We start from the raw sequence: 26,185 nt of genomic DNA on the forward strand, positions 1-26,185 counted from the left end.
GTAGTGAGCATAGACTGCTTGCAGAGTCATCCTAATGTCTCAAGTAGGTATTTAGGAAAACTTAAATCTAGACCAGTCTTTTCTAACTTACAACAGATGTCTGACTAATTTGCACATTCAGGCAGTAAGGGTTATCAAGCAGGATATCTACTCCTGTTATTTTAAGGTGTTCAGCTCATTTTGCCATTTAATTGGAAGGGTCAGCATTCATGATTTTATATATGATGATCAGCAAGGGTGCTTTCTTTATTCATTTGTTGTATATTAGTGTACATAAACAAGTTGCTTAAATAATGGGCCGAATAGGTTTCATCAACACATGGCTTTTCACTTTGTCCTCTACTGTAAACTTGTGTTAAAGTAGACTTTTCATATATTTTCATATTTGTTCATTTTAAATAATATATAATATAAACTTAAAATTACTATGTTTCACTTACGTATATATTTATTAGTTTGGGAGAGTTCTTGCACTTAGCATTACTATAACGCACTTCTCTCAGGACTACCCAAGAAAGACATCAATCGGTTGTAACTAGTGCAGAATGCTGCTGCCAGAATCTAAGCTAGGAAAATAAAATCCAAGCACATCTCTCCAGTTTTGATGTCACTACACTAGTTACCTGTTCCATTTAGAATTGACTTTAATATACTGCTTATGGTTTACAAAGCCTTAAATAATCTCTCTCCATCCTATATTTCAGAATGCCTTTCACTTTACACTCCAAATCGTAACCTTAGGTCTTAAAATGCGTGTCTGCTTATAATTCCAAGAGCTAAACTTAAAAGAAGTGATGAGGTAGTCTTCTGCTGTTATGCACCTAAAATCTGGAACAGATTACCGATAGAATTTCATCCGGCTAATACGGTGAAGCACTTTAAAAAACTGCGAAAAACACATTATTTTAACATGGCTTTCTTATAGCTCCAATTTAGTGTAACCCTGATATTCTGTATATGCATTGAATTATCATTTATTTTCATGGCTCCGCAATCCATACTAAGCCCTATTTTCTCTGCTGTTCTTTTCACGTTTTTTCTGTGGTGGTGATCTGCATCACCACCACCCGATCAAAGCACCGTGATGTTCCTACATTGATGGGTTGAAGACCAGATGTCCACATGACCATCATCGTCTAATTCTTTCACATGAAGCCTGAAAACCATGAGGACTGATTTAGGATCATTTATGTTAGACAGAATGCCCAGTGGGGGCTGGGAGGTCTCGTGGCCTTGGAACCCCTGCAGGTTTTGTTTGAAAACTCCAAGAGTTTTTTTGTTTTTTCTGTCCTCCCGACCTTTACTTTATTCTTTGTTATTTAGTATTTGTAAGAGCCAGTTTTAGAAACTTAAAGTTTTGAGTTAAACTCATAATGTTTGCTTTATTTGAATAGAATATAATTTCTTCTAAAGTCATAGACAATGGTAAAGTCTTTCCCCCCCCTATAAGTTAGTAAGAGATAGAATCTTCTTGCTATAATTGAGAAACAGTGTAATATTAAGTTTAGTTGTGTTTAGAACAGGTCCCAGTAAAGAGGGACTTGATAAACCCATTTTAAGTTTAGAAATGGGATAAGTATACAGTTTTCTGACCGTTTTGAAATGGTTCAGAAATTATAAGTAATTAGTAATGATTTAAGATGTAACAAGATTAAGCTTAGAACTAAATTTTTTCTTATTATAATCTTTCTTTTTTTTTTGCTATTTTTAATTTTCTTTTTTGTGTGAACTGTTTTACTTTCAAACTTAACTAAACTTTTAAAAAACAAAGATATTTTGTCTGTGGAATCATTTCTGCGCGTCAGGCTTTTGTTGAATCCCATTTTTTAAGTTGGAGCTGCTGAATTTTAGAAACTTTGGGAAAACGCAGCTACAGTATTGCCTAATCTTATTTTTATATTTTTGTTTTTTATAAACTTTTCTTTCTTCATCTTGTACAGCACTTTGAGCTACATCATTTGTAGGAAAATGTGCTATATATATAAATGTTGTTGTTGTTGTAGTGCTGCACACATTTTCCTGAGAATTCCCAATAAGTCATCTACAGTAGTTCTGGATAGAGAAGACCTCAATGTCTGTGAATTTTCATTGCAACCATGTTTTCCTTTTATAATACTAGCTCTGCTGTCCGTCTAAGATAGATTGAAATCTAAGTAATCAACGTAGTCCTCAATATTAAAGTTTGCATTGCATTATACAATGCATATATCTCTATTATATGCCATTTGATATGGGATTAATAAAAACAGTGTTAATGTTTGTGATGTGCAATCTGTTGGAATGAAAGAGACTTAGCAGCCAGACAGATACAAATACAGACAACTCTCCTTTCCTTAAGGGTTATCATAATTAAAACATGATGAAGATTTTCTTCACACTAGTGAAATAGTGACTCATTTATTGTTTTTACTATCTTTTCTTAGTTCATTTCCTATTTGATTGTCCAATAAAACAAAAATGTACCCAAAAACTATTTAAATATGTAAAAAAAAAAATGAAAAAAAGAATCCTGTGTATTAAAATGTATGGCATTTTTTAAAAATTTCTTGTCAAAGTATGTCACTCATTGCACTGTCTGCTCGGCTACAGACTGTGGGTTCAGCAGGGCCAGACATACAAATGATTAGGTCTGAATGTCTTTTACATTCACAACCTCCAGCAGACGAAGCACATCAAGTTTGCCATAAAATGATATAACTGCACAAGGTCAAATCAACATAACCACAGAATTCTTGTACTGCAGCTAAAGCATATCAAGACTACAAAGTTCACCAAGCTGCAGAAACATAAATAACTGTGATAAGTCAAAACAGTATTTCTTTACAAGGCTGGGTGTATAGAAGCCAAATATATCCCAAGATATGGCACCCCACTGGACGAGACAGTGGGATATCGTTGGAGGAATGCTCTTAAATCTGTAAGGAAAAATCTGAAACACACAATACCATTTCACAGGTTCCAACCTTCTCTGTGGATCTTCTGGTATTGCTTCAGACTATGAAGCAATGATTTGCAGAGAGTCCATTTGATGACCCCAGCAATTTTCACGGATGTCTAGTATCAGGTGAGAGTGGTGTGGACAAGTTTTGCCATATAATGTCTCTGCTCCTTTGTAGTCACAGTTTGAACAAACACCAATAACCTAATATCTGTGAATTTCCCCTTGGGATTAATAAAGTATCTATCTATCTATCTATCTATCTATCTATCTATCTATCTATCTATCTATCTATCTATCTATCTATCTATCATCACTTTTTAAAAGGAAAATGTTTAACCTGCTGTTTCCATGGAATGTCTACACAATTCCAGTGCTGTATATTCTGGAATGCCAAATCAGCTCATATCCTTTTCACACACTGTATGGTAGGTCAGTTGCAATATATTTGGTTAGCTATGCACTGGGACACCATTTCAGACCTGAAATTATTCTATGCCACGAAGTAAACCACTTATGTTACCCACTATGTTGGTAAACAACCTCCATGAATAACTTTATTCTGGACTAGTACATCATTCTTTTGCTCTGGTGCTGGAATAATGTTTCATCTGTTTTACATGATTTGACCTAACGTGACTTGTCAATTTTCATGCAAATTAAACCACTGATTGTATGTGGGACAGCAGTGGTAGCGCTCTCAGTAAAGAGACCAGATTTAGTTTCCCAGGTCTTCTCTGCTTGAAGTTACAGGTTCTCCCTGTATCTGTGAGGGTTTCCTCCAGGCGCTCTGGTTTCCCTCCTGCTGTCCAAAGACATGAAGAGTAGGTGAATTGGCAATGCTAAACTGGCCATAGTGAGTGTGCCCATTTCAGAAGATGAACTGCCGTCCAGTCCAGGATTTATTCTTGCCCTGCAGCCTAGGATAGCTTGGATTAGATATGACATAATTTTGTGTGAAAATGTTTTTGCTTTGCACCCTCCCCCACCATAACCTATCTTCAATGGGGGAGGAGCGAATTTAGATATCTGGCTTTCAATGGATCGCGACGTTTTAGGACTCCCCGATAACGGAAACATCAATATCTCGATGGTGGGTGTGTGTTTGTCTGTGTGTCACAGTTTCTTGAGGATGGTCTAGAGCTAAAACAGCTGGATGGAAAAATACCAAACTTGAAACTTAAGTCTGTTATGAGATGATGATGTGCAAATTGGTTTTTGAGCCAAATCATGCAAGAGAAAGAGGCACTTTAGAGGAACCCTCAAATATCATAATTCTGCAATTGATTATGAATTCTTTTTGTCAATTGGTATCATAATGACCTATTTTATGATCAGAACGATCAGCATCAGAATGGTATATACTGTAATTACTAAAACGTTATAAAACAGTTTAGTTAACTTGGTTCCTAGGGCGCAAGCCTACTGATGCTCACTTCTAAATTTTTTCTTATGCAATGGACGTGGCTTTATAGTTGGACCATAGACAGGTTAAGTGACACTGTGAAGGGCACACTGTGGGAACAGGGACTGAAACAGTAGCCTTATGGTGTAAAGTTCTATGCCCTGCCTCAAGGCCACTCACTACTTTTTATAAGTTTAATTACATGCAACCCTCTTTGTGAAGTACTATCATGAGAGACAGTATGAAACATTTTAATTTAATAATTCATAGATGTATTAGAATGAATGTAATAAAATGAACTGTATTAGCAGAAGGTGACAGCTTCCATAAAGCACACCTCAAACATTTTGTAGCCAATGATCCAAGAGTCTCTCTCATACAATATTAAGTGATCAATGAATATTTTCAGACAGTATTTTAGTATAATTACTAAATTTTGATTTTATTCTCTGTAATAAAAGCGTTTACGATTTGTAGATTGATAATTTTTACAGTATTTTTCCCACATTTGATACATTATGCTTACTAAATAAATAATACATTCATTATCAATGTAGTGCTTTCTGATTAAATGAGCAATATAAAAAGTCTGAATTACTGTAAATTGCCCTACTTCGGAGTGTTCATAACAAATGTAATTATTTACTTTATGATTTAGAAGTACAATATAAACAAGAATAGTTAAATCAGATATTTGAAATATTAAAATATGTGCTTCAATTAAGTTTTTTTTTTCTAAATATTCTCGATTGTAATATAAATTAATAATTTGTCACCTGCATTTAGGGAACCATAGAATGCTAGATTCCTATTAAGGAATCAGGAATCAAAAATAACATTGTATTTGTAATAACTGACCATGAAATAGTCTAAAATGACACCCCATATGCTTATTTTTGAAAAATTAAAGATCAAAAATATTTTTCATGATCAGCAACCTTGAAATAGCATATTAAACAATGCTCAACATACATATATTATTGATTCCCATTTTTACAAAGATTTGAGGAGTAACCTCTTGTATGCCATTGGAAGGGTGAAACCAATGGGGTCGGTTGAGGTGGTATAAACAACTTCAAGTCCTTCTGATCATTTCTGCTGAAGACTCCTGTTGGTTCATTCTTTATCATAAGGGTGTAATTTCCTGCATAAAATATGGTCCAGAAATGGCCTACAAATTAGGGCATTTTTGTGTGTAAAAGGGCAGAAACCCAAAAAAACTCAATGTCTTGCATAAGTAGACATCAAGATGGATTTTAAAAGGTATATCATATGTGAACGTCATAGTGATGAATCAGATGGTGCTGGAAAAAAAATTGAAGTGATTTCAAAGTTTTCATAAGTAATACTTGTGAATATAGTCCATAGAAGCCCTTTTTCATCAGAAAATTGTTGTTCCCACTATATCAAAAAAAAAAAGACAAACACATTCAGTTGCCAAGGTATAAACTTCTCTTTTGCAGGGACCTTGTTGTATCACCCTTGAACTATCTGAATGAAGAATTTCCAGACAATTGTCTTCTATTTGCTTCTCCTTCAATAAATATCCATAGTAATCACCACCTACAGTGATGGAGTATTAGCATGCTCATTTATTACTACGGATATTAAGTCTAAAGATTATGTGTTAAAAGAAGAATTGTGCATTTATAAGGTGGAAAGTGTGAGCATTAGTTATTAAAAAGGAAAAATTCATGATGTTAGTAAGTAATGCTTTATGATGACAAAATGAAGAACTGACCAAAAGCCCAAACATCTGATTTACTGCTGAATTTGCAGTAAAGTAGAACTTCAGGTGGTGACCAACGTACAGGAAACTTGCTACCAGCAGAGCTTGTGTATTCATCATCCAAGACATACCTGAAAAGTCAGAAAGAAAAAGATAATCAAAAGAAAACTTTTTCATTATCTATAAAACAGAACCTTTGAAAATTACAAAATGAGGAATGTTAACACTAAATGACTGAATCTTTAAATAGAATATATTAATCATTTTTATCTTACCATATAATATATTGCTTCATTGCATCTGAAAGTAACACAGCAGTATTGATTTAAATAAAGTATGTCTATTGCCTGAAAGTTTCTTATTTTTAAATGCCATAAGACTTCTCTGGTGATAAAGAACAAAATGTGTGTATTACTGGTTGAAACTTTCAAATTATATACTGTAGGTGTGCTATCAAACCACAAATAAAAAATGAGATGTAGGAATAGCATAAGTGGCTGAGAAGTGCATCAAAATGTGTTCTATCAACCATACAGTAAGTTAAAATCTCCAGTTAAATTCAGATCTGCTAAAAAGGGCATCTAAAATAGTCAAGAGGGGAGAGTTGTAGGTTTGGCCAACATATTGCCAGAAAGAATAAATATCCAAGAGTTTACAGAATTATTTATTAAAGTGTGCAAAGAAACTGGTAACACGCCACATTAAACTGACATTGTGTATCTAATCAGAAAGAAACTAGTTTTTCACATGGCAGTCACTTAACATTATACTGTAAATAAGGAGATAGTAAATCTCAGCTTTCATGTGTTGTGTCCCCATTTGTTATGCAAGGTATTAATAATAATTTCAGACATTCTCTCAGTCTGTACTAAGGTCCAAATCAGTGCTTTTAAATGTTCATATCCCGGGGGCTCCCTGTGGCTGCAGGTTTTTGTCTCGGCCCATTTCTTCTCTTAATTAGACTCCTACTTTAATTAAGGAAGCCATTATTTCCCACTAAGTTTTCTGCATCAATCCATAAATTACAGACTAGTTATATTATATTTTTACTGAATGAAACAGGAACTTGTATGTATTAGATGGGTAATAATTAATTCTTTTTACTTTAAATATATTTTTAATGTTCTGGTTATTTAGACAGTTATTTACTAATGAACACACGAGTGGGTAACATTGAAGTAGTCTCTCCTTTCAGAGTCTTTTGCTCTGGTGTCTGCTCTGTTCATCTTTAATTGTCAGCATTCAGATACAATTAAGAAATAAATATCCACAGAAAAAGTGAATTTAAAAAGCAACAAGACAAGTATTTAAAGATACAGATAACATACAAATATGTCTTAATTTCCTTTAAGTGTAAAAATGACACTACTCTGCTTCCTAGCTATCTAAATGCAAAATTAAGGGGAAAAAATGGGTCAGCTAATTAAACAATGAGAGCAATTAAAGGTAACAATGACTGTCTGCTTGAGAAACTGGTTGACTGTTCCTTCCCTAGGCATTGCCAATATCCTCAGTCTATGAATTGGCATAAGTTGTGCACATCTACTTGTAGTGTGAAACAGAACTCTGCACAATGTCAGACACATCTTGCTGCATACACTTTATAGAGATTGCATTAGTATTTAATTTTGAAACTACCCAGCAGACTGGCACTAAGATTGACTATTCCCTGGAGCCTGTAGTACATTGCGGGTGGTTATTGATCCCAAAATGGATTTGTACCACAGGCTTTTCCCAATTATCTTAAAGTTTGAGCTATGAAGCAGAGAATAACTATTTGATGGCATGGCAGCATAGTCATTTAAAAATGGTCTTCTTAAGAGAGTATGAATGCTTCAGGAAGCCAAAAGTAAAGCAGTACTGTCTCTTTCAGCTGAAAATGACCTTGTCTGCCCATTTTTTGCTTCTTTCACGCAGGTGACGCAGTGGTAGTGCTGCTGCCTTCTAGTAAGGAGATCATGGGTTCATGTCCCGGGTCCTCCCTGTATGGAGAGTGCTATATAAATATTCAGAATTATTTATTATTATTGTTATTATTATTTCCTTCCTCTGCACTTTTAAACTATGTTGTGAAAATGAATGTGTTAGTTTTTATTTTCTCTGAACTCACTTTCTTTTTTGCCACAGTCCCAATGCTCTGGATACAATATTTTAATATGTATTAACATTATATAAGGTTTAGAACACACAAGATGAATTCTGAATCCTTTCTTTTCACTGGTAGGTTTGTCTTAATTGTACTGTATATGAGGTTTATGCGTTCAAGACCTCCACCTACTTGAAGTGAAAGCAATGTGGCAAATGTGTGTGTAAGCAAAGGTCTTTTGGTTGTAGACAGTTTGCACTTTAATGTTTCTAACTTTGCATGATGAAAGCCTCCCCTTACAGTCTACATGTTGAAGTGTGAAAATGTTTGAAGTCTTTGACTCATTATGAAACTTACTATGAAAGTAAGGCTCTGTAAATCAGTATTAAGAGTATTTTATCTACACTGACTAATTCATTTTTTACAATTGTAATTTTAATTTTTGCAGTAATTATATAAATTATATAATTTAAAACCTCTTTGAATCTAAAATATTTCTGCTCTGTGCATAATTACATTTTCTTTTTCAGTTTGGAAATAGTTTACTGTTGCAGTAAATTGTGCTACAAAAAGAGATTAAGTTCTTAGGATTGTAGTGAACACTGAGAATGTTTTTTTTTACGGTTTCACACAAGTAATTAACCAGTAAACTGCACAATCAAGGCTACAGTATGTGAGAAAACAAACAATAGCAGTTGAAACTCATCATCCAGCTCAAAATCTAGTATGATTGCAGAGACTGAGCTGTCTCAGCAAATATATGCATGAAGTCATGAAATTGTCTTTTCAAGAACATAAGAAGATACAACATTGTTGTGGAAGAAGCAGTGATTTTAATGTAAATGCACTAATTTTAATTGACTCAGATTATAATAAATTTAAGCCTGTGAATAACTCATAGTTGTCACAAACAACTGTACGTTTATTTGTTTGTTGTGAATGATTAGCTATTTGAAAAATGTCTGGGAATTAGATGGATTCTGAAATAAAGGGGTTCTAAGAAAGGAAGCAATTTCTGTGTGACATTCTGGAACTGTAAAGGATATAGTAATGTGCTGTAATAGAGCATCGAGGAGTGCAGGGAATTTTCACAGAAGGCATAAATTACTTCTGCAACTCACTGTTGAAAAATAAATGCTATAACAGAACAGTAGATACTTTCCTCAAGATTAATATCCTTGGAGAGTCACTTTTTGGAGCCCTTCTAAGTTAAAAAGAGGCCATGTGTGACTAGCAGGAACTGAGAAGTCCTCACATCCACTATATGGCAACACATCAGCCTTACTCAGGTAAATTGGGATTGTATTGTCCATTTAAGGGCAGATTTGAGAAGACCATAACAAGGTTCCTGAGACAGAGGAGTGGGACTGTATTTCCTCTTTAAATTATGCAGCCTTAGAAATTCCTAGAATAACTATTCCTTTAGGAATTATGCAGGTTTCAGGGGTGCACGAACACTGGGGTTTACTAAAGGGATCTCTAACCTGGCATCTATATAATTCTATGTCTTGGCCTGTATGTGACCTTGGGTTCAAGATTGGCTTAGTCCAGTAAGACGATGAATTTAGAAATAGCAGAGGATCTGGGGGAAGGCAGAACTTACTGGCAGAAGGAAAAGAGAGAGAGTCTACATAGTAGCTGGAAGTTGGGAAGTGGCTGATGTGCAGTGTAATAAGGAGAGCGAGTGTAACAAGGCTAAAATGGAGGGAGCCTGCTGTAAAAAGAAGACTATCTCACAGTCCAGATGGTATCAAGGAGGGGTAAATTCTCTTTTAGCTTGGCTCTATAAGACAGCAATCTGAATCCAGCAGCTCCAAGTGAGGACACACAACTAGGTGGGGTTCCTATAACCTACAGTATAAGGGGTGTTGTACAGATCAGCGACATTTTGTGTTTCTTTGTGTATTCCATCATATGTTGTACTCTCCCTTGTCTGACATTCCTTTGCATGTCAATTTTATAGAAGCACATCATTTCTGATGTATAGGAAATTTCAGGAGGAAAAATAATTTTAATATGTCGAGCTATTGTGTCAGAAATTCTTTGGTTTTGTACATGTTATTTTGTGCAAACTGAGCTGGCGTTTAAATTGATAATTAGGATACTGTTATCATTAGGTTGTTTGTGTATATGAAATAAATACAATACTATATGTAAGGGAATACACAAACGATAAATGTGACATTAAACATACCTTGACAAACCAAAATCAGTCACTTTTACAGTTCCACAGTCATCAACCAAACAGTTTCTTGCGGCCTATGAAGAAATAAAAATAATAATTCTATACTTTAAATTTCAATATTCATACTTTAGTATTACCGTTTAAAATACTCCCCACTAAAATTTACTTGAACTAACACAATTAAGATCCTTTAGTAAACAAAAAGAAAAAAATGTCTTTTGTCAAAATTCATGGCAAAAACTAAGGATGTAATCTTTCAATTCATAATAGAAAGAAATCCAAGTTGTAAGGTAAAATAGCAAAGAGTAATGAGAGATCCCATGAAATTCTGTAGGTCCAAACAGGTCATTTAAATCTATTCAGGGGTCCTGGAGAGGAGGGTCCGTCGGATAGTTGAGCCTCGGATTCAGGAGGAACAGTGTGGTTTTCGTCCTGGTCGCGGAACAGTGGACCAGCTCTATACCCTTAGCAGGGTCCTGGAGGGTGCATGGGAGTTTGCCCAACCAGTCTACATGTGTTTTGTGGACTTAGAAAAGGCATTCGACCGTGTCCCTCGGGGAATCCTGTGGGGGGTACTCCGAGAGTATGGGGTACCGGCCCCCCTGATAAGGGCTGTTCAGTCCCTGTACGATCGGTGCCAGAGCTTGGTCCGCATTGCCGGCAGTAAGTCGAACCCGTTTCCAGTGAGAGTTGGACTCCGCCAGGGCTGCCCTTTGTCACCGATTCTGTTCATAACTTTTATGGACAGAATTTCTAGGCGCAGCCAGGGTGTTGAGAGGGTCCAGTTTGGTGGGCTCAGGATTGGGTCACTGCTTTTTGCAGATGATGTTGTCCTGTTTGCTTCATCAGGCCGTGATCTTCAGCTCTCTCTGGATCGGTTCGCAGCCGAGTGTGAAGCGGCTGGGATGAGAATCAGCACCTCCAAATCCGAGACCATGGTCCTCAGCCGGAAAAGGGTGGAGTGCCCTCTCAGGGTTGGTAGCGAGATCCTGCCCCAAGTGGAGGAGTTCAAGTATCTCGGGGTCTTGTTCACGAGTGAGGGAAGAATGGAGCGTGAGATCGACAGGCGGATCGGTGCGGCATCCGCAGTAATGCGGGCATTGCATCGGTCTGTCGTGGTGAAAAAGGAGCTGAGCCGCAAGGCGAAGCTCTCAATTTACCAGTCGATCTATGTTCCTACCCTCACCTATGGTCATGAGCTATGGGTAGTGACCGAAAGAACGAGATCGCGAATACAAGCGGCTGAAATGAGTTTCCTCCGCAGGGTGTCTGGGCTTTCCCTTTAAGATAGGGTGAGAAGCTCAGTCATCCGGGAGGGGCTCAGAGTAGAGCCGCTGCTCCTCCGCATCGAGAGGAGTCAGATGAGGTGGCTCGGGCATCTGATCAGGATGCCTCCTGGACGCCTCCCTGGTGAGGTGTTCCGGGCACGTCCAACCGGGAGGAGGCCCCGGGGAAGACCCAGGACACGCTGGAGGGACTATGTCTCTCGACTGGCCTGGGAACGCCTTGGGATTCTCCCGGAAGAGCTAGAAGAAGTGGCCGGGGAGAGGGAAGTCTGGGCATCTCTGCTCAAGCTGCTGCCCCCGCGACCCGACCTCGGATAAGCGGGAGACAATGGATGGATGGATGGATGATCAGGGAATACAAATGAATACTGAACTAAAATAATTTTATTCATTAAAACTTTTGTTTTTTGTTTTCAGTTATGCAGTTAGGTTGCAGACAACAGGAAAGTCTCCTCTCACTCTTGTTGGTATGGTTAAAATACTATCAAAACCCATATTGACTGAGCCAGTTAAAATTAATATGAGTAATGTTAGAAAGAACTATTAAAAGTGTTGATTTTAAGGTCATTAAAACAACTAAAGAAAATCAGACACATGGCAGTGATTTTCCATTGCTGCTGACAATAGGGTAGGCCACATGCCATTTAGCTGCTACAATATGCATTTAAAGGTTTAACATACGATAGCAGTAAGTAAAGCACCTCAGGGCTGGCAGGTATCACACACGTGTGCATGGGAGGCAGCTAAAGGGCCTGAATGACAGTAATTCCATGCCAGACCAGGGGGTGGCGAAGTGCACTAACTCTCTTTCATTTCTCTGCAGACCAGTTACAGGAAATTCCGGCTGGCCCTGATGACGTCACTTCTGCTTCTGACCTTAATGACACCACTTCCGTTTCCATGCCCCACTGATGATATCATTTCCTTTTCCGGGCCCAATGACATCACTTCCAGTTCCGGCCCTACTGATGACGTCATTTACATTCCCGGGCCAAATGACATCATGTCCATTCCTGGTCCCACTGATAAGGTCACTTCCGGTCCCGCCCCTACTGTTGATGTCACTTCTGGTTCCAGCCCCAGTGGTGATATCACTTCCTTCACTCTCCCTTAAAGCCGCCATCTTTGTGCCTGCAAATCAGTTCAGTTGTGGACTCGAACTTATACAAATCTGTGCTTAACAATTATCCATTGCAGCCAGGAACAATATACAGGTGGCTGCCCCAAACCTTTTTTTTTTGTGTGGCTTTTTGTCGTGCTTATGACACAGGTCACATACAAACATTTGTAAAAGCACATACAGTTGAACCTCGAGATACGATCACCTCTGTATACGAGAAATTCAAAATACGAGGAAAGTATGAGCGAAAAATTCAGATCTAAATACGAGCATTGGCTCGTGTAACGAGCCACGAGCCAGGCTGTGGGTATAGCTCTCAGCTTAGCAAGGGGGCGTGGTAGCAGTTGCAAGCCGCGATCTGCGGTGTCTGCGTTTCTCACTTAAGTGCACTGGTGGGAAACTGCCCACATCCATGATTGTTCCTGTGGCTGATGGGCTGCAGCTGCCATGTCCTCCCCGCATATATAGAGAAGCGCGAGCCGGTTAAGGGGGAGAAGAAGTAAAAGAAAAGAGGAGAGAGAGAGAGAGAGAGAGAGAGAGAGAGAGCGCGCGCACAGGCAGGCAGGCGGTGCGGGAGAGCGAGCGAGTGAGTGCAGGCTCGCGTGTAGCTGAACAGTGAGCTGAACAGGCGAGCCAAACAGCTGAAGCAGGACGGTGTAGAGAAGGTCAGCTGCATTAAGAGTGTCTCGCCTGTTGCAGAGCCCGCAGGTGAGACGCTAACTGAGAAGAAGCACCGGGGATTGTCATCTGTTTTTTAAAGACGGCATCCTTTTGACGTTTTAACCTCGTGTTAAAGGATTGTTATTCTTGTGTATTTTAAACCTCCACTTCACAACTGTTTTAAGGATTATTTATTTAAAGATTTATTGAATGCTCTACTGCACTTTGGACACCTGTTTTGATTCTTTTAATAATCAGTTATATTATTTACCAGTGTTATTTATTAAAGGTAGACTACAGTATATATAATTTATCAGTGTTATTTGTTAGGAAAATTGATTTTTATGTTAATATATTTGGGGTGCAGAACGGATTAACTGGATTTCCATTATTTTCAATGGGGAAGTTTGTTCTAGATACGAGAAATTCGCTATACAAGCTCAGTGCTGGAACGAATTAAACTCGTATCTAGAGGTTCCACTGTACTAACACAGCCAATATTAGGAGCAAACTAAAAACTTTTCATGAGCTTATTACTGTTTTAGAGTTTTTGGAATTGATGGTTAATTTTTGTTAGTGGCAGTGAAACAGATACCGTGTACTCCCTGCCATGCGCTGGTTCACAAGGCTTAACTGTAGTGCCAAGTACGACGTTATGTTTAATATATGGAAGGGGCAAGGACACAAGCTGGCGCGCTGTTGGTGGGGGACTTATTTGGTTTACCATCATAATACCATAGCAACTTGATACCAATACAGCAGTAACAAAAATGCAAGCTACAGATAACCAATAAGCCATTTTTACCTGTAGTTTGGTTTTAATCTTTCTGTGCCAAAACTTAGGTTTGTTATTGACAGCAGTCAAATAAAGATAGCTCTTCAGGCATACTGCAGCCCACTCCTAAAATTCTTTATTACTATGCAGTATGGGGTATTTGAAAGTATACATCTATGTAGGTAGTGCTGATAGTAAAATTATGATGTAACACTGGCACCAGGATTCTAGTTTTGGACAGACCACAAAAATTTATCAATGGACAGTGTCAATGTCTGTCACATCCAATGTTGGCAGAAATGACTCTGTAATCGAATTAATGCGGGTCTGATAATGAATGAATTAGGTGGCTGAGTGAACAAACTAGAAGGATATTGGTCTTTCTAAGCCTCCTCCTTGTACCACATATATTATACTTCAAAGTTGATTTAGCAGATTAGAATCCATAAAGCTCTTTCATAATAATTTTTGTTTTTAAATAACAAAATCAAAAGGTATGGGAACTGTGTTAGTAGTTGACTCACTAATTTACAAAAAGTAATAAACTAATTTTAAGAAAGCAGCTAGTACTCACCAGGTCTCGATGAATAAACTTTTGGGACTCCAGATATTCCATACCACTGCTAATGTCTCTGCACATTTCCAGAAGATATACTAAATTAACAGGCTTCATCATTTCCTGTAGATAGTTCAACAGACAGCCATTTACTAAGAATTCAGTCACAATAAAGATTGGCCTTTGCTTTGTGCAGACTCCATAAAGCTGGACCAAATTTGTATGCTGGAGTTTCCTGAGAACAGAAATACACTGCCAGAAATCAAAACATTATACCAGTTAGATGCAAACCTATAACTACAATTACCACCTAAGTAGTGACATAATTATTGTTGCACGGTCTGTTGTTTTCACAAAGGCAGACTTACAATTTCTACTGTCTAGACCACTCTTGAGAATAATACAAATACTGGACAAATAATGATTAACACAATTTAGATAAATAACATCCTATCTGTACTATGTTGTCACACATAAATACAACATTTAGCTAAGATTAAACATTTAGCTAAGAAAAACAGAATGACCAATGCAGATGTGTTAAGCACCTATGACAAGCAACTCTGCTTAATTTATTCTTTTTAGTTTGTTAGTAAAACTCTTCAAAACAGCTGTATATGCTGTTTTTAGAATAGTTCAGCACATTGTTAAGGGACATTTGGAATCTGAAGACTAAGTGCACACAGAAAGAAATAAGAAATGTAAGTAAGAAATGTGTTAATTTAATGGTTGCCGTCCCCATGTTAAGAGCTCAACTTCAATAATATCACACCTTGTGTTATGATATTACTGTACTGTATTATGTTAAAAGCATTTTTAACACATCAGCCTATCAGCATAGTTGAGATATGCTTTTAACTCATTATTTTTCCAGCAGTTGTTTCTAGTTTAGCAAACTAGAGACAGAGAGAAGTTGGGAACATGCACTGACAGCAGGATGACGCACCCACTACACAGTGAACCACCAGAATTGGGACCCAAGTGCAGCAAGTGACGCCTTAGCACCACATTGAACATTGTGATGTTTTTTTACAGTGGCTAGAGTGCCAATCCTTCCACCAAACCCCAAGTTTTCCCTGTATGCTGGAAGTCCTGCTTGCAGCGCTGGATGCAGATTAAAGCCATACCCAGGACAAAGCAATTGCAGGGTAAGGGCCTTGCTCAAGGTCCCAACAGAGAAGAGTCACTTCTGGCATTTATGGGATTCAAAACGGCAACCTTCCAATTACTAGTGCAGATCTCTAACCTCGGAGCCACCACTCCTACCAAGGTTCACTATTTTCATTCTTTTTTTTTATTCTACAGTTCCAGATTCTGAGGTTCAAATCCTAGCTGAGGCACTGGTTTTGTGGATTATGGCAATTTTTCTTGTGTCTATGTGGTATTTTCTCTGGATAGTCCAATTTCCCCTCACATCCCAAAGATGGGAACGTTAGGTGAACTGGCAGCCCTAAATTGGCTCAATGTGAGTGTGTGTTTCTAGTAAAGAAGTGACACCATATTCAAGGTCACATTCTGCCTTCTCCTATGGATAGGCTCCAGTGTCCATGACCCAGTATTGGAATAACTTTTAGAAAATTAACAAATGAATCAAGATAATCAAACCATAGTACATTTTCTTACCAAAAAAACAAACATTTGACCACAATTAATAATGCTGTAAAACATGCCTTAGTATACATATATAATTCATGGCAGGGTAAATGACAGACTGACAAATGGTCATTGTAACTGTTTAATCAAAATTTTGTTTATTAAGGCTTCTCCCTGACTTACATCATTACTTTAGCTTCTTCAATGAAATCATCCTCAGACATCGATCCTTCCTTGATCATTTTAATGGCAACATCATTTACACCCTGCCATTTCCCATACTTCACCACTCCAAACTGCCCATTGCCAAGTTCCTTTAAAAACGTGAGTTGGCGGGGATCAATCTCCCATTCACCTGCAATGAAAGAGAAAACAAAAACACAATAAAAGAAATTTCCCATTGATAACTAAATGTACTGTTTTTATATAATAGGTTATTGGCAGAGCTGTTGTTCATAAATGTTTTGGTATTTCTATAAATATAAACTTTTTTTTGTGTTGCTCCAAATGTTCATTACAAAATGTCATTTTTTTTTCTAAAAATGAAGAAAAATAGTTATTTCTTTCCAGGTGATCACACTGTAGATGACTGCACATTTATGTCACATATCCTATGTACGATCACTGGGCAGGCAGCCATATGAGGAATAATACACCTATTAGGGGCCAGAGAGATAGTAAAACTGCATGAGAAGAAGAAGTGCCATTAGGAAACCATTAAGGATCTGGAGTAGGAGCTTCAGGATGGAGAAAGTGTGCAGAATATCTGGCATAGAGGCAGGCTTAGGCCTTCTTTTCTTCCATAGGGGCATCCAAGGGGTATGCATTGGGATCCTCCTGGAATTTTTGGCAAGCAAAATTCGGATATTCCTTCTAGTACTTTGAATGAGTTTAGGGATGGTATTGAAATGATGGCTGGATCCTTTCAAATGTAAATTTAATTTGGTGACTTTGTGCCCTTTGAATCACTCATATTCATATCATATCCCCAAGGTGTGATTGATCATATCACCCTATTTAAGGCTATGTTTATGCAAACATTAAAACTGCATATGTCTAGTAGTTTAGTTGTAATAGATTCACTTGTAGACAAGGTTAGAATGCAAAACAGAAAGGGCTTGATTGTAAACCTTAAAAAAACATACTTTTATTAGTTTTTCTTGCAAAGAGATTTGCCATTCTTTTTTAGATAAAGTTCAGATGAGATATTGCAGCCTCTTAAATTACATGGCTTCTAGTATGCAATAAATTGACACACGTGCGACAACATTACAATGATAGTAATGCATCTGAAGGCTCTAAGCATGGCAAGATATAATGATGTCATGTACAAAGTGATAAAGAAAGAATGCAAACAGTAAATACAAATAAATTCATGTTATTAGACAGTAATATTTTCTTATAAATGGAGATCATGAGATGAAAAGTATTTCAAAAACCAAGTGAGAGCTCATAGCCAATAAATCAGTCCTGTTACTGATGCCAAATCTGAAACCAAGTTTCATATTGAGAAAACAAAGCAGGAGTCTTAATAATGAAGACCAAAAGAAAGATGAACAATTCTTAAAGCTGTAGACTACTGGGGGTATTCAAGCATTAACCAAAATTCAGTGAACCACTTCACCTTTTAGAAAGTAGCTAAAGAATGTATAATAAGGAACAGTTTCTTTTCTGTGCCATTCTAATGGATTTCAGGTACTAGTCCCTATTACCTGAATCTGTCTAGAATGCAGATATCAGCATATGCAACAGCTTTTCCTATATGGCACAATCCTGAGCTAAAAGGACTGAATTCATGCATTCTAACTTTACTGGGGAATGGTGCCATCATCTCACCTTTATAACCTGAGCCCAGTTACAGAATTTGCTCTTTCACATTTTTCAGCTCTTCTCTGTATGTTTGCTGTGTTATCAGTCTCAGTTACTAAGAAAATAAAACATTATGTATGATTTATTTTTCTTATTTCATAGTGAGTAACATTACTGCACACAAATGCTCTGTATGTTCTTTGTTCTGTTGAAACATTTTTCTTTACTCTAAATTGTTTTACTAGTTAAATGTGCTTATTTTGTCAGCATTGGAAAATTGTCTGAATTCAGACTGAAATGCTATGTTTTCACCTTAGTAGAAGGAATACTGAGTAAATTTTGAATAATTATTCTTGCTCTGTATTTCTAGTACACACATTATCTTTATCTATCTTAAAATAATGAGACCCATTCTATCTGGAAACTGTTTTTGGAAAAAAGAAAGAATGTATAATTTGTGCCAGTTACTGCATGAGAATGTTATCAAATGTGCGAGGTTTAAGTGGGCAAAGAGCCAGTCTGATAAATGCATCATACATTTATGCCATTTTTATGTTATATATTTTATTAACTTAAAGCCTGTAAAGGGCATACAAATATGATAAAAACTGTTTAAGGACAGCAACTAAAGCCATATGTGATGTGCAGCTAATGATACAAGCCAATAGACTGATATACAGTATAGGTAACATTATTGTGCCTATTCATCAAGTTTTAGGAAATATACCACAAAATACAAACAATTTTGTTCCCTTTGTTCAGGATTTGACTTTTCAGGAGACTATACACAGAAAAGTGAACACGTCATAAATGTATTTGACATAAAATCCTATTGAAGCCTTACCATATCCTAGTCTAGCTGGTGCTCTGAGATTTTTATTGGACACAATGTACTTCAGACGGCTTACCAGCCCTGAAAAACAAAGAACAGTTGAAAGTTTTTGGTATCAGTTTCCAAGTTTCTCTTTTGCTAATTCAGAGATGTGAGTGTGTTGACTTGTTTGAATCATTAACACTACAGTTTTTATTATTCTTTGGAACTCTTTACAGTACTTTGTATTATACTGAGTCTGAAAAAACATGTAAGGATCGATCTAAAGAGCTCATATTTTTTATATTTTCTCCCTAGGTTTGTTAGTCATAACATTTAACTTGAGGATGAATATCCACCTTTAAATATTTTTTAACATTTGTTTTGTGACTTTACACTGTTTATGCTTACTGTATATTACTGTATTAACTATTTATTAATATCATTGGATTCTTAATATGTATTCATCCATCCATTATCCAACCCACTATATCCTAACTACAGGGTCACGGGGGTCTGCTGGAGCCAATCCCAGCCAACACAGGGCACAAGGCAGGAAACAAACCCTGGGCAGGGTGCCAGCCGACCAGAGTAATATGTATTCAGCACATTATATATCACTGTGTTTAGGTTTTCCTTATTTATGTAGTTTTGCAGTTCTCTTTTTGTACTACCTACCTCATAATCTTGCAAGTTATATTGCATTTATAATGTGTGCGCTGTATAGATCCATGTGATATTGCTTGGTGTAAAATGAACTAAATAAAATAATGATTTATTTAGTTCTAAAATGTTTATAACTAGTGATCAGAGAACATCAAAATGAATCACAACAAATCTAGTGTAGTGGATTTTCTCTTAAAACAACAAACAGTGATCAACTTTAAATCTTACCTGCAGAATTATGCTGGTGATAGTTGATAAGCTCTGGAATGCTCTCAAAAAAGTGTTTCTCTGCTAGATAAAATTGGCCTTGTGGTGCGGTGCAAATGTTGTAATGCCTGCAGGTTCCAGGCTCCCTAGGAAAAATTAAAATAGTGTGATCTCTTAATCTTGACACATTTGGCCTTTGCTAATAAATATAATCATGATCATCAGTCTAGCTAAGTCACCAAAATGTCATTATTGTTTTTTTTTTTTGTTGCTTCCACTGCTATTCTTGACATTTCTAAGTCTCTTTTATTTGAACAAACTTATGCCCTATCATTTCAGCAGAAAATAAATGGAAATGAGCATGGTTTCAGTGGTTGAGCACTGAACCAGTAAACATAACACCAAGGACATTATACACTTCCAGCCATGCACAATACATTTATTTAACAAATGTGCGGCTCTGACTCTAAGAATATTATAACAAACAATTAGACTCTTTTAACTCTCCTGACTACAATAACTTTAAAGGGTTGTGGTGCGAGTTGGTGATGGGGCAGCATCTGTGTGCCTCCCTAACCTGGAAAAAAGTGCTACAGTCCAGATAATTATAAAATCAGTTGTTTATTAAATAAAAGCACAAGGGAAGAACAATCAGAACACAAAATATTAAATTAAATAAGCAGAAAACAAAATCTAGCTGTCCCATTGGTCTTGACTTAACAGGCTTTGGTTCTTAACTAATAGATGGTATGGCTCAAGCACTTGTGCAACATCAAAACACAGAACATCAGGCAAGAAACACTCCTGCCCACTTCCAAATCTGTTTTCCTTTCCCTCTTACATATCTGTCCAGATCCTTGTACCCCTTGCCTTATGACTTCAAGCTCACTGATAGGAAACAGCCTTAATACCATCTTGATCAATAAAGTATCTATCTATCTATCTATCTATCTATCTATCTATCTATCTATCTATCTATCTATCTATCTATCTATCTATCTATCTATCTATCTATCTATCTATCTATCTATCTATCTATCTATCTATCTATCTAATACCATTACAGAGGTTTATTCAAATGCAATCTTAAAAATTAATTCCACTGTCAAGAATACAATCTGAAGCATTAAGGTTTGGTGGCAGCATATGGGAATCCTACCATCACTTACCCCAATTATTAACTACAGGGCTTGGCACAACTGATAGCTCCCATGCTCTTTGTCCTTAATAATATGTAACATATGAATCATATTTCCTAGTATGAGTACCTTCCTGTGACTTCGGGTCTTGGAGAAGTCTCCTGGCTTTTTCTCCTTTCCTAATGACCTATCCCATTACGTCATTGTTCTGTTTTACCTCCATGCCTTTTCTGCCCCAGCAACTTCTTATCAGCCCAGCAGATTGCCTCAGTTCATAGAAGGTTTTAGGCTTTCTGCTTGCATCCTACCTAAATATAGCAATGTTTGTTGTTTTCTAAAGCAGCCTTGGTATTGGTGATGTGCTAAGCCTGTCAACGTTTCCATGATACTGTATGTGTCAGTCTGTTTTTAATTCAGTGGAAAGTGCTTAGCTGTTATGTTTTGGATTTGGCAATTTAGTTTAGAGAAGAAAACCAACACATCTGTATTTTATTTTAAGCAAATAAAAAATGGGAAAGAAATATGTAGATATAACTTACCCAGTAACTTTAGTGTACAATGAAACTGTGAATTTCCCTGGTTTACTGGATTCCCGAACTAAAAATCCCCCATCTTTATTCTGAAAGTATAAAAACAGGCATCACATTTAAAAAACATCAGAACAATTCTGAAGTTTGTTGTATACTCATGAGAAAATAAGAAACCTGGAAAAATAATCAGATGTTAAAACATGCATGACTGAAATAAAAATTGCACCACCCGATACAAGTCAAACACTCTCACATAAACATTGCATGTGATGTGTACAACAATTTCAAGGACTTGTAATATAAACTGCTTGCAGTACATATATGTCTTAGGGACTGAATTACTAGTCAAGACAAAATAACCAACTACAGTTTCAGCAAACAAAGACGAAAAAGGTCTTGGATTTGTTCAATGTAGAGTACAGAACTTTATCTGTCATTTAAACCTGGTAAGTTTGATTAATTTTGTCATTCAAAAGACACTGGACAGATTATTAACAGGTGTACTTCCATGATAATACAGAATAGGATTTGTATTGCAGTTGCGCAAAAAATGGGGGCTGAGCATGTAAGAGAGAGAGCTTATTTTAGTTTACGTCACTAGGAAGTGCTCTATTTGCAGTGGTTAAAGGCAAGTCCTTGCATGCATGAGTGTAGGAGTTCTTCTGTTAGCTCACGGTATAAAATGATCTGCCTCTGATTGCTTTTGTAATCCAGCGATCGTGGGTTCACAGCTGACCACCAGCAGTTACCATAATGAAAATTTCTGTACTCTGACAGATTATGTTGTGGTTCCACAACAAAACAGCAACAATCTCAACAACTTCTGTTGTTATTTGTTACACTGTGTTACACCAGTCAAATAAGATGATTTATACAACTGTTTTTTTTTAACTTAAAAAGAAGACAACTAGGGCTGTATTCTTTGTTATTCATTACTTACCTCTTTTTTTAGAAGGCTCTCAGCTTGATTTCTTGACATCCCTTTACAGTACCAGCTAGAGGAAGAGAAATACACAAAAATGAAACACTCTTTTATGTGTTAGAAACACATGAAACACATCTTTTATGTGTTAGATACAAGATGGCTACTTTTTTCAATATATGTTGAAGTATCATATATTATGTTTTGGCCAGTATTCCTTCCCTGGCTTATGTTTATGTTCCTTTTCTTTGCCTTTTTTGCTGATTTTTCAGTTAGTCCTAACACTGGGCGCAAGGCAGGAACAAATCCCAGGCAGGGCGCCAACCCACTGTAGGGCACACACACCCACACACCAAGCACACACTAGGGACAATTTTGCCAATGCTCCTAACCTGCATGTCTTTGGACTGTGGGAGGAAACCCACGCAGACACGGGGAGAACATGCAAACTCCACGCAGGGAGGACCCGGGAAGTGAACCCAGGTCTCCTAACTGCGAGGCAGCAACGCTACCACTGCACCACCGTGCCACCCCTGCTGATTTTTCAGTTTGGATTAATTATGATGATTATGTCTATTAATATTATTATGTTAATTTATTATTACTCATTATATTTAACATATTAATCATGCTTTAAATGTCATTAAGTTCCTTTCTTTGTTAGTTGTGGTAATTGTAAATCAGAGGTTCATGATATTGTATAGGGTGTACCGCAAGGATCAATTCTGAGCCCACTGCTATTTTCAATCTAAATCTTCCTTTTAGGCCAAATTATTTTGGAAACACGCAATGAAGTACCAAAGTCAAACAGCCATAAAAGGGAAAAAATTAAAATTTTATTTGTTTAGTCAAGTAAGAGTTTTAGAAATAAAGTTGATCACCTGGCTTTACAAATCAAGCCAGAAATGAAGAATGTAGGCATTATTATGAACTCAAATCTAAATTTGAAGGCACATATTAACCACATTACTAAACTGCTTTTTTCTTTTAAGAAAGATCGCAAAAGTTAGATCACTTATGACTTTACATGATGCTGAATAATTAATTCATTCTTCTGTTTTTAGCTGATCAAATTACCATAATGCACTCCTAACACTCCTAAGTCAGACATTTACTGGTTACAGTTAGTTCAAAAGGCAGCAGCAAGTATCTTAACCAGTAAAGGAGAATCAGAGCACATATCACTTGTCTTAGAATTATAAAATTTTTTGTCTTTGTCCTTTAGAATTGATTTAGGATACTCTTAATTTCCTATACAGCTCTGAACATTCCTACACTTTCTTATATTTTGGAGTGTTCGCCCCTTACATTCCCAGTCTTATCTTAGATTCCCAGATACTGGTTTGCTTATTTCTGGAAGTGGAGAGTCAACCTTTTACTGTTATGCACCAAAACATTACTGATTGAAATATACCAGGCTAATATTGCAGAACATTTTTAAAAAACTCCTAAAAACCAACTTTTTACTATGTTTAATTTGGAAGTAAGGTAGACGCTTCAACTTGTGATGAAATCCACTACATTTATTTTTCTGGGACAGTGCATCAGAGCAAAAATGAACTACATTATACATTTGAAGAGGTGAATAACCTTCCAAAAGTAGCAAGGGGTACTAAGGAGGTACTTAGTGATTCGGAAATTGTTGAGGTAGAAGTACTGTTTGGATTAAACAGGCTGAAATTTAACACATCACCATGAACACAACATTTATTCCTGAGTGCTTAAGGAAGTTAGTGAGTACATATATAAACCGATGTCAATATATTTCTCAAAAAATCGCTGCACACTGGGAAAATTCTTAAAGATCCATTGTATGAAAAAGGTGATTGAGTTGAACAGAGTAACTACAGGCCAGTAAGCTTAACATGCATCACATGTGAATTACAGGAAGCAATTATTAAATAAAAGATTGAGCAGTATATGTCTAGAACAAGTGTTTTTTAGCAACTAACATCAATTCAGACTGGGGAAATAATGTTTCACTAATATGCTTGAATTAAATGAAAAGTACATTATTATTCACCTTGATTGTCAGAAAGCTTTTATAAGATACAACATAAGAGGCTAGGCATCAAATTAAAAGAAGTGGGAATTCAGGGCAATACGTTTAAGTGGGTACAAAATTAGTGTAAACAAAGAAACAAAGAGTTATGGAGAGAGGAATCTTTTACAATTGGGCATTGTTAAAAGTGGTGTCTCTTAGGGATCAGTGTTGAGGTCAATATTCTTTTTAATATACAAAAATGACCTGGACAGGAATTTTATCAATCAATAATCAAGCTGATTAAGTCTGCAAATGAGACCAAACTAGATGGAAGGGAAAATAATGCTGAATCAGCTAAACTGATACAGCAGAACTTCGATAGCATTCAGACTTGGGCAGATATGTGGCAAATCCTATTTAATGTAAGTAAATGTAAGGTATTACACATAGTAAGTAGAGATATTAGCAATGAATATGCAATAGGATGTCTGAAATTTAAAACTGCTCTGGATAAATGGTTTAGGAAAACGGATGGATTCATGGATGGATGGATGGATGTGTAGAGTACAAGTCAAGGGAGGTCATGATTAGGTTATTTAATGTACTATTAAGGCTTCACCTGCAGTATTGTGTTCATTTTTGGTCTCCATATTGCAAAAATGGCATAGCAGTACTAGAGACAGAAAGCCCAGAGAAGAGTGACTATCTGAATCTGGAACTGGGAGTTGAACCTTTTCAGTTTAAGCAAACAGAGATTAATAGATAACATGATAGAAGTGTTAAAAATTATTAAAAGAATTAGTATTGTGAATCCCAATAGTTACTTTAAAATAAATTCTACAACAAGAACATGTGGACATAGCTGGAAACTTGTTAAGGGCAGATTTCGAACAAATATTAGAAAGTTTTTCTTCATGCAAAAGACTACATGGAATATATTACCAAATTGTATGGTGGACAGTTGGATATTAGGGACCTTTAGATCTCAACTTGATATTATTTTGGACGATCTAGGTGAATAAAATGAATATGCTTGTTAGGCTGAATGGCCTGTTCTCCTCACAATTTTTCTAATTTACTTTAGCACATGGCAAGAATGCTCAGTGGGTGCTGGGTTGTCTTTTGGGCTTAGATCCCCAGGAAGTTTACTTTCCCTAGCATCTTGCTGGCTGGAATTTGTATTTTCCTCACCTCCCTGGGCATCTGACCATAACATTGGACTCACTGTTATAACCATTAGAATTTTCAAAAATGAGTTTAGTTAATAGGAACTTAATTCATTCTTATGGGTTGTATCATTTATTTTATTTAAGTACTAGTAATACCTAATGGCAATTATTTAATTTATTTCATACACAATGTAATCAAGTGTTCCTGGGTGAAAAATAATTATTCCCAATATAATCAGTGCAAAGTTTCATTAATTAGTCTCTCACATCTCCATGATGAAGTTTTGGCCCATTGCTCCAAGTTAAAATGTATTATCTTGTGACATTTTAAGGTTTCCAGCATGAATCACTGATATCAGGTCCTGTTATAAAACTCTTACAGGGCTGAAGCCTGGACTTTGACTCGACCATTCAGTCTTCATGGGCAGTTCTATTGCAGATGTGTTTGCATATTTGCGACCATTGGTGCTGTTTCAGAATGTTTTATAACTTCTTTTTAACTTTATATAACTTCCACTCCCTAGGGAGTTTACCTGAAAATTCACTGTTATTCAATATCTTGTTGTTTTCAGGACCATGTATTTCACTGTGGTTAGCTAAAGCTCCACAGCTTTA

General features: G+C 36.6%; 2 protein-coding genes across 4 annotated transcripts in view; both read right to left on the minus strand.

The window, feature by feature from the left end:
- LOC127529986 (tyrosine-protein kinase BTK-like) overlaps window positions 1–26,185 on the minus strand; it is a 143,594-nt gene that overhangs the window by 84,894 nt on the left and 32,515 nt on the right.
- The window catches only part of btk (Bruton agammaglobulinemia tyrosine kinase), a 91,137-nt gene that overhangs the window by 3,062 nt on the left and 61,890 nt on the right, over window positions 1–26,185 (minus strand). For all 3 annotated transcript variants that reach the window (XM_028815920.2, XM_028815921.2, XM_051935461.1), the window contains 8 exons: window positions 22,436–22,490; window positions 21,505–21,584; window positions 19,848–19,972; window positions 18,987–19,055; window positions 16,517–16,688; window positions 14,759–14,975; window positions 10,353–10,417; window positions 6,085–6,203 (listed from right to left, as the gene is read on the minus strand). In XM_028815920.2, coding sequence (XP_028671753.1) covers window positions 6,085–6,203; window positions 10,353–10,417; window positions 14,759–14,975; window positions 16,517–16,688; window positions 18,987–19,055; window positions 19,848–19,972; window positions 21,505–21,584; window positions 22,436–22,490 — 902 coding nt within the window. The remainder of the gene's footprint in view (window positions 1–6,084; window positions 6,204–10,352; window positions 10,418–14,758; window positions 14,976–16,516; window positions 16,689–18,986; window positions 19,056–19,847; window positions 19,973–21,504; window positions 21,585–22,435; window positions 22,491–26,185) is intronic.

This window comes from Erpetoichthys calabaricus, chromosome 12, assembly GCF_900747795.2.
Source record: "Erpetoichthys calabaricus chromosome 12, fErpCal1.3, whole genome shotgun sequence".
NCBI classification, from domain to species: Eukaryota; Metazoa; Chordata; class Cladistia; order Polypteriformes; family Polypteridae; genus Erpetoichthys; species Erpetoichthys calabaricus.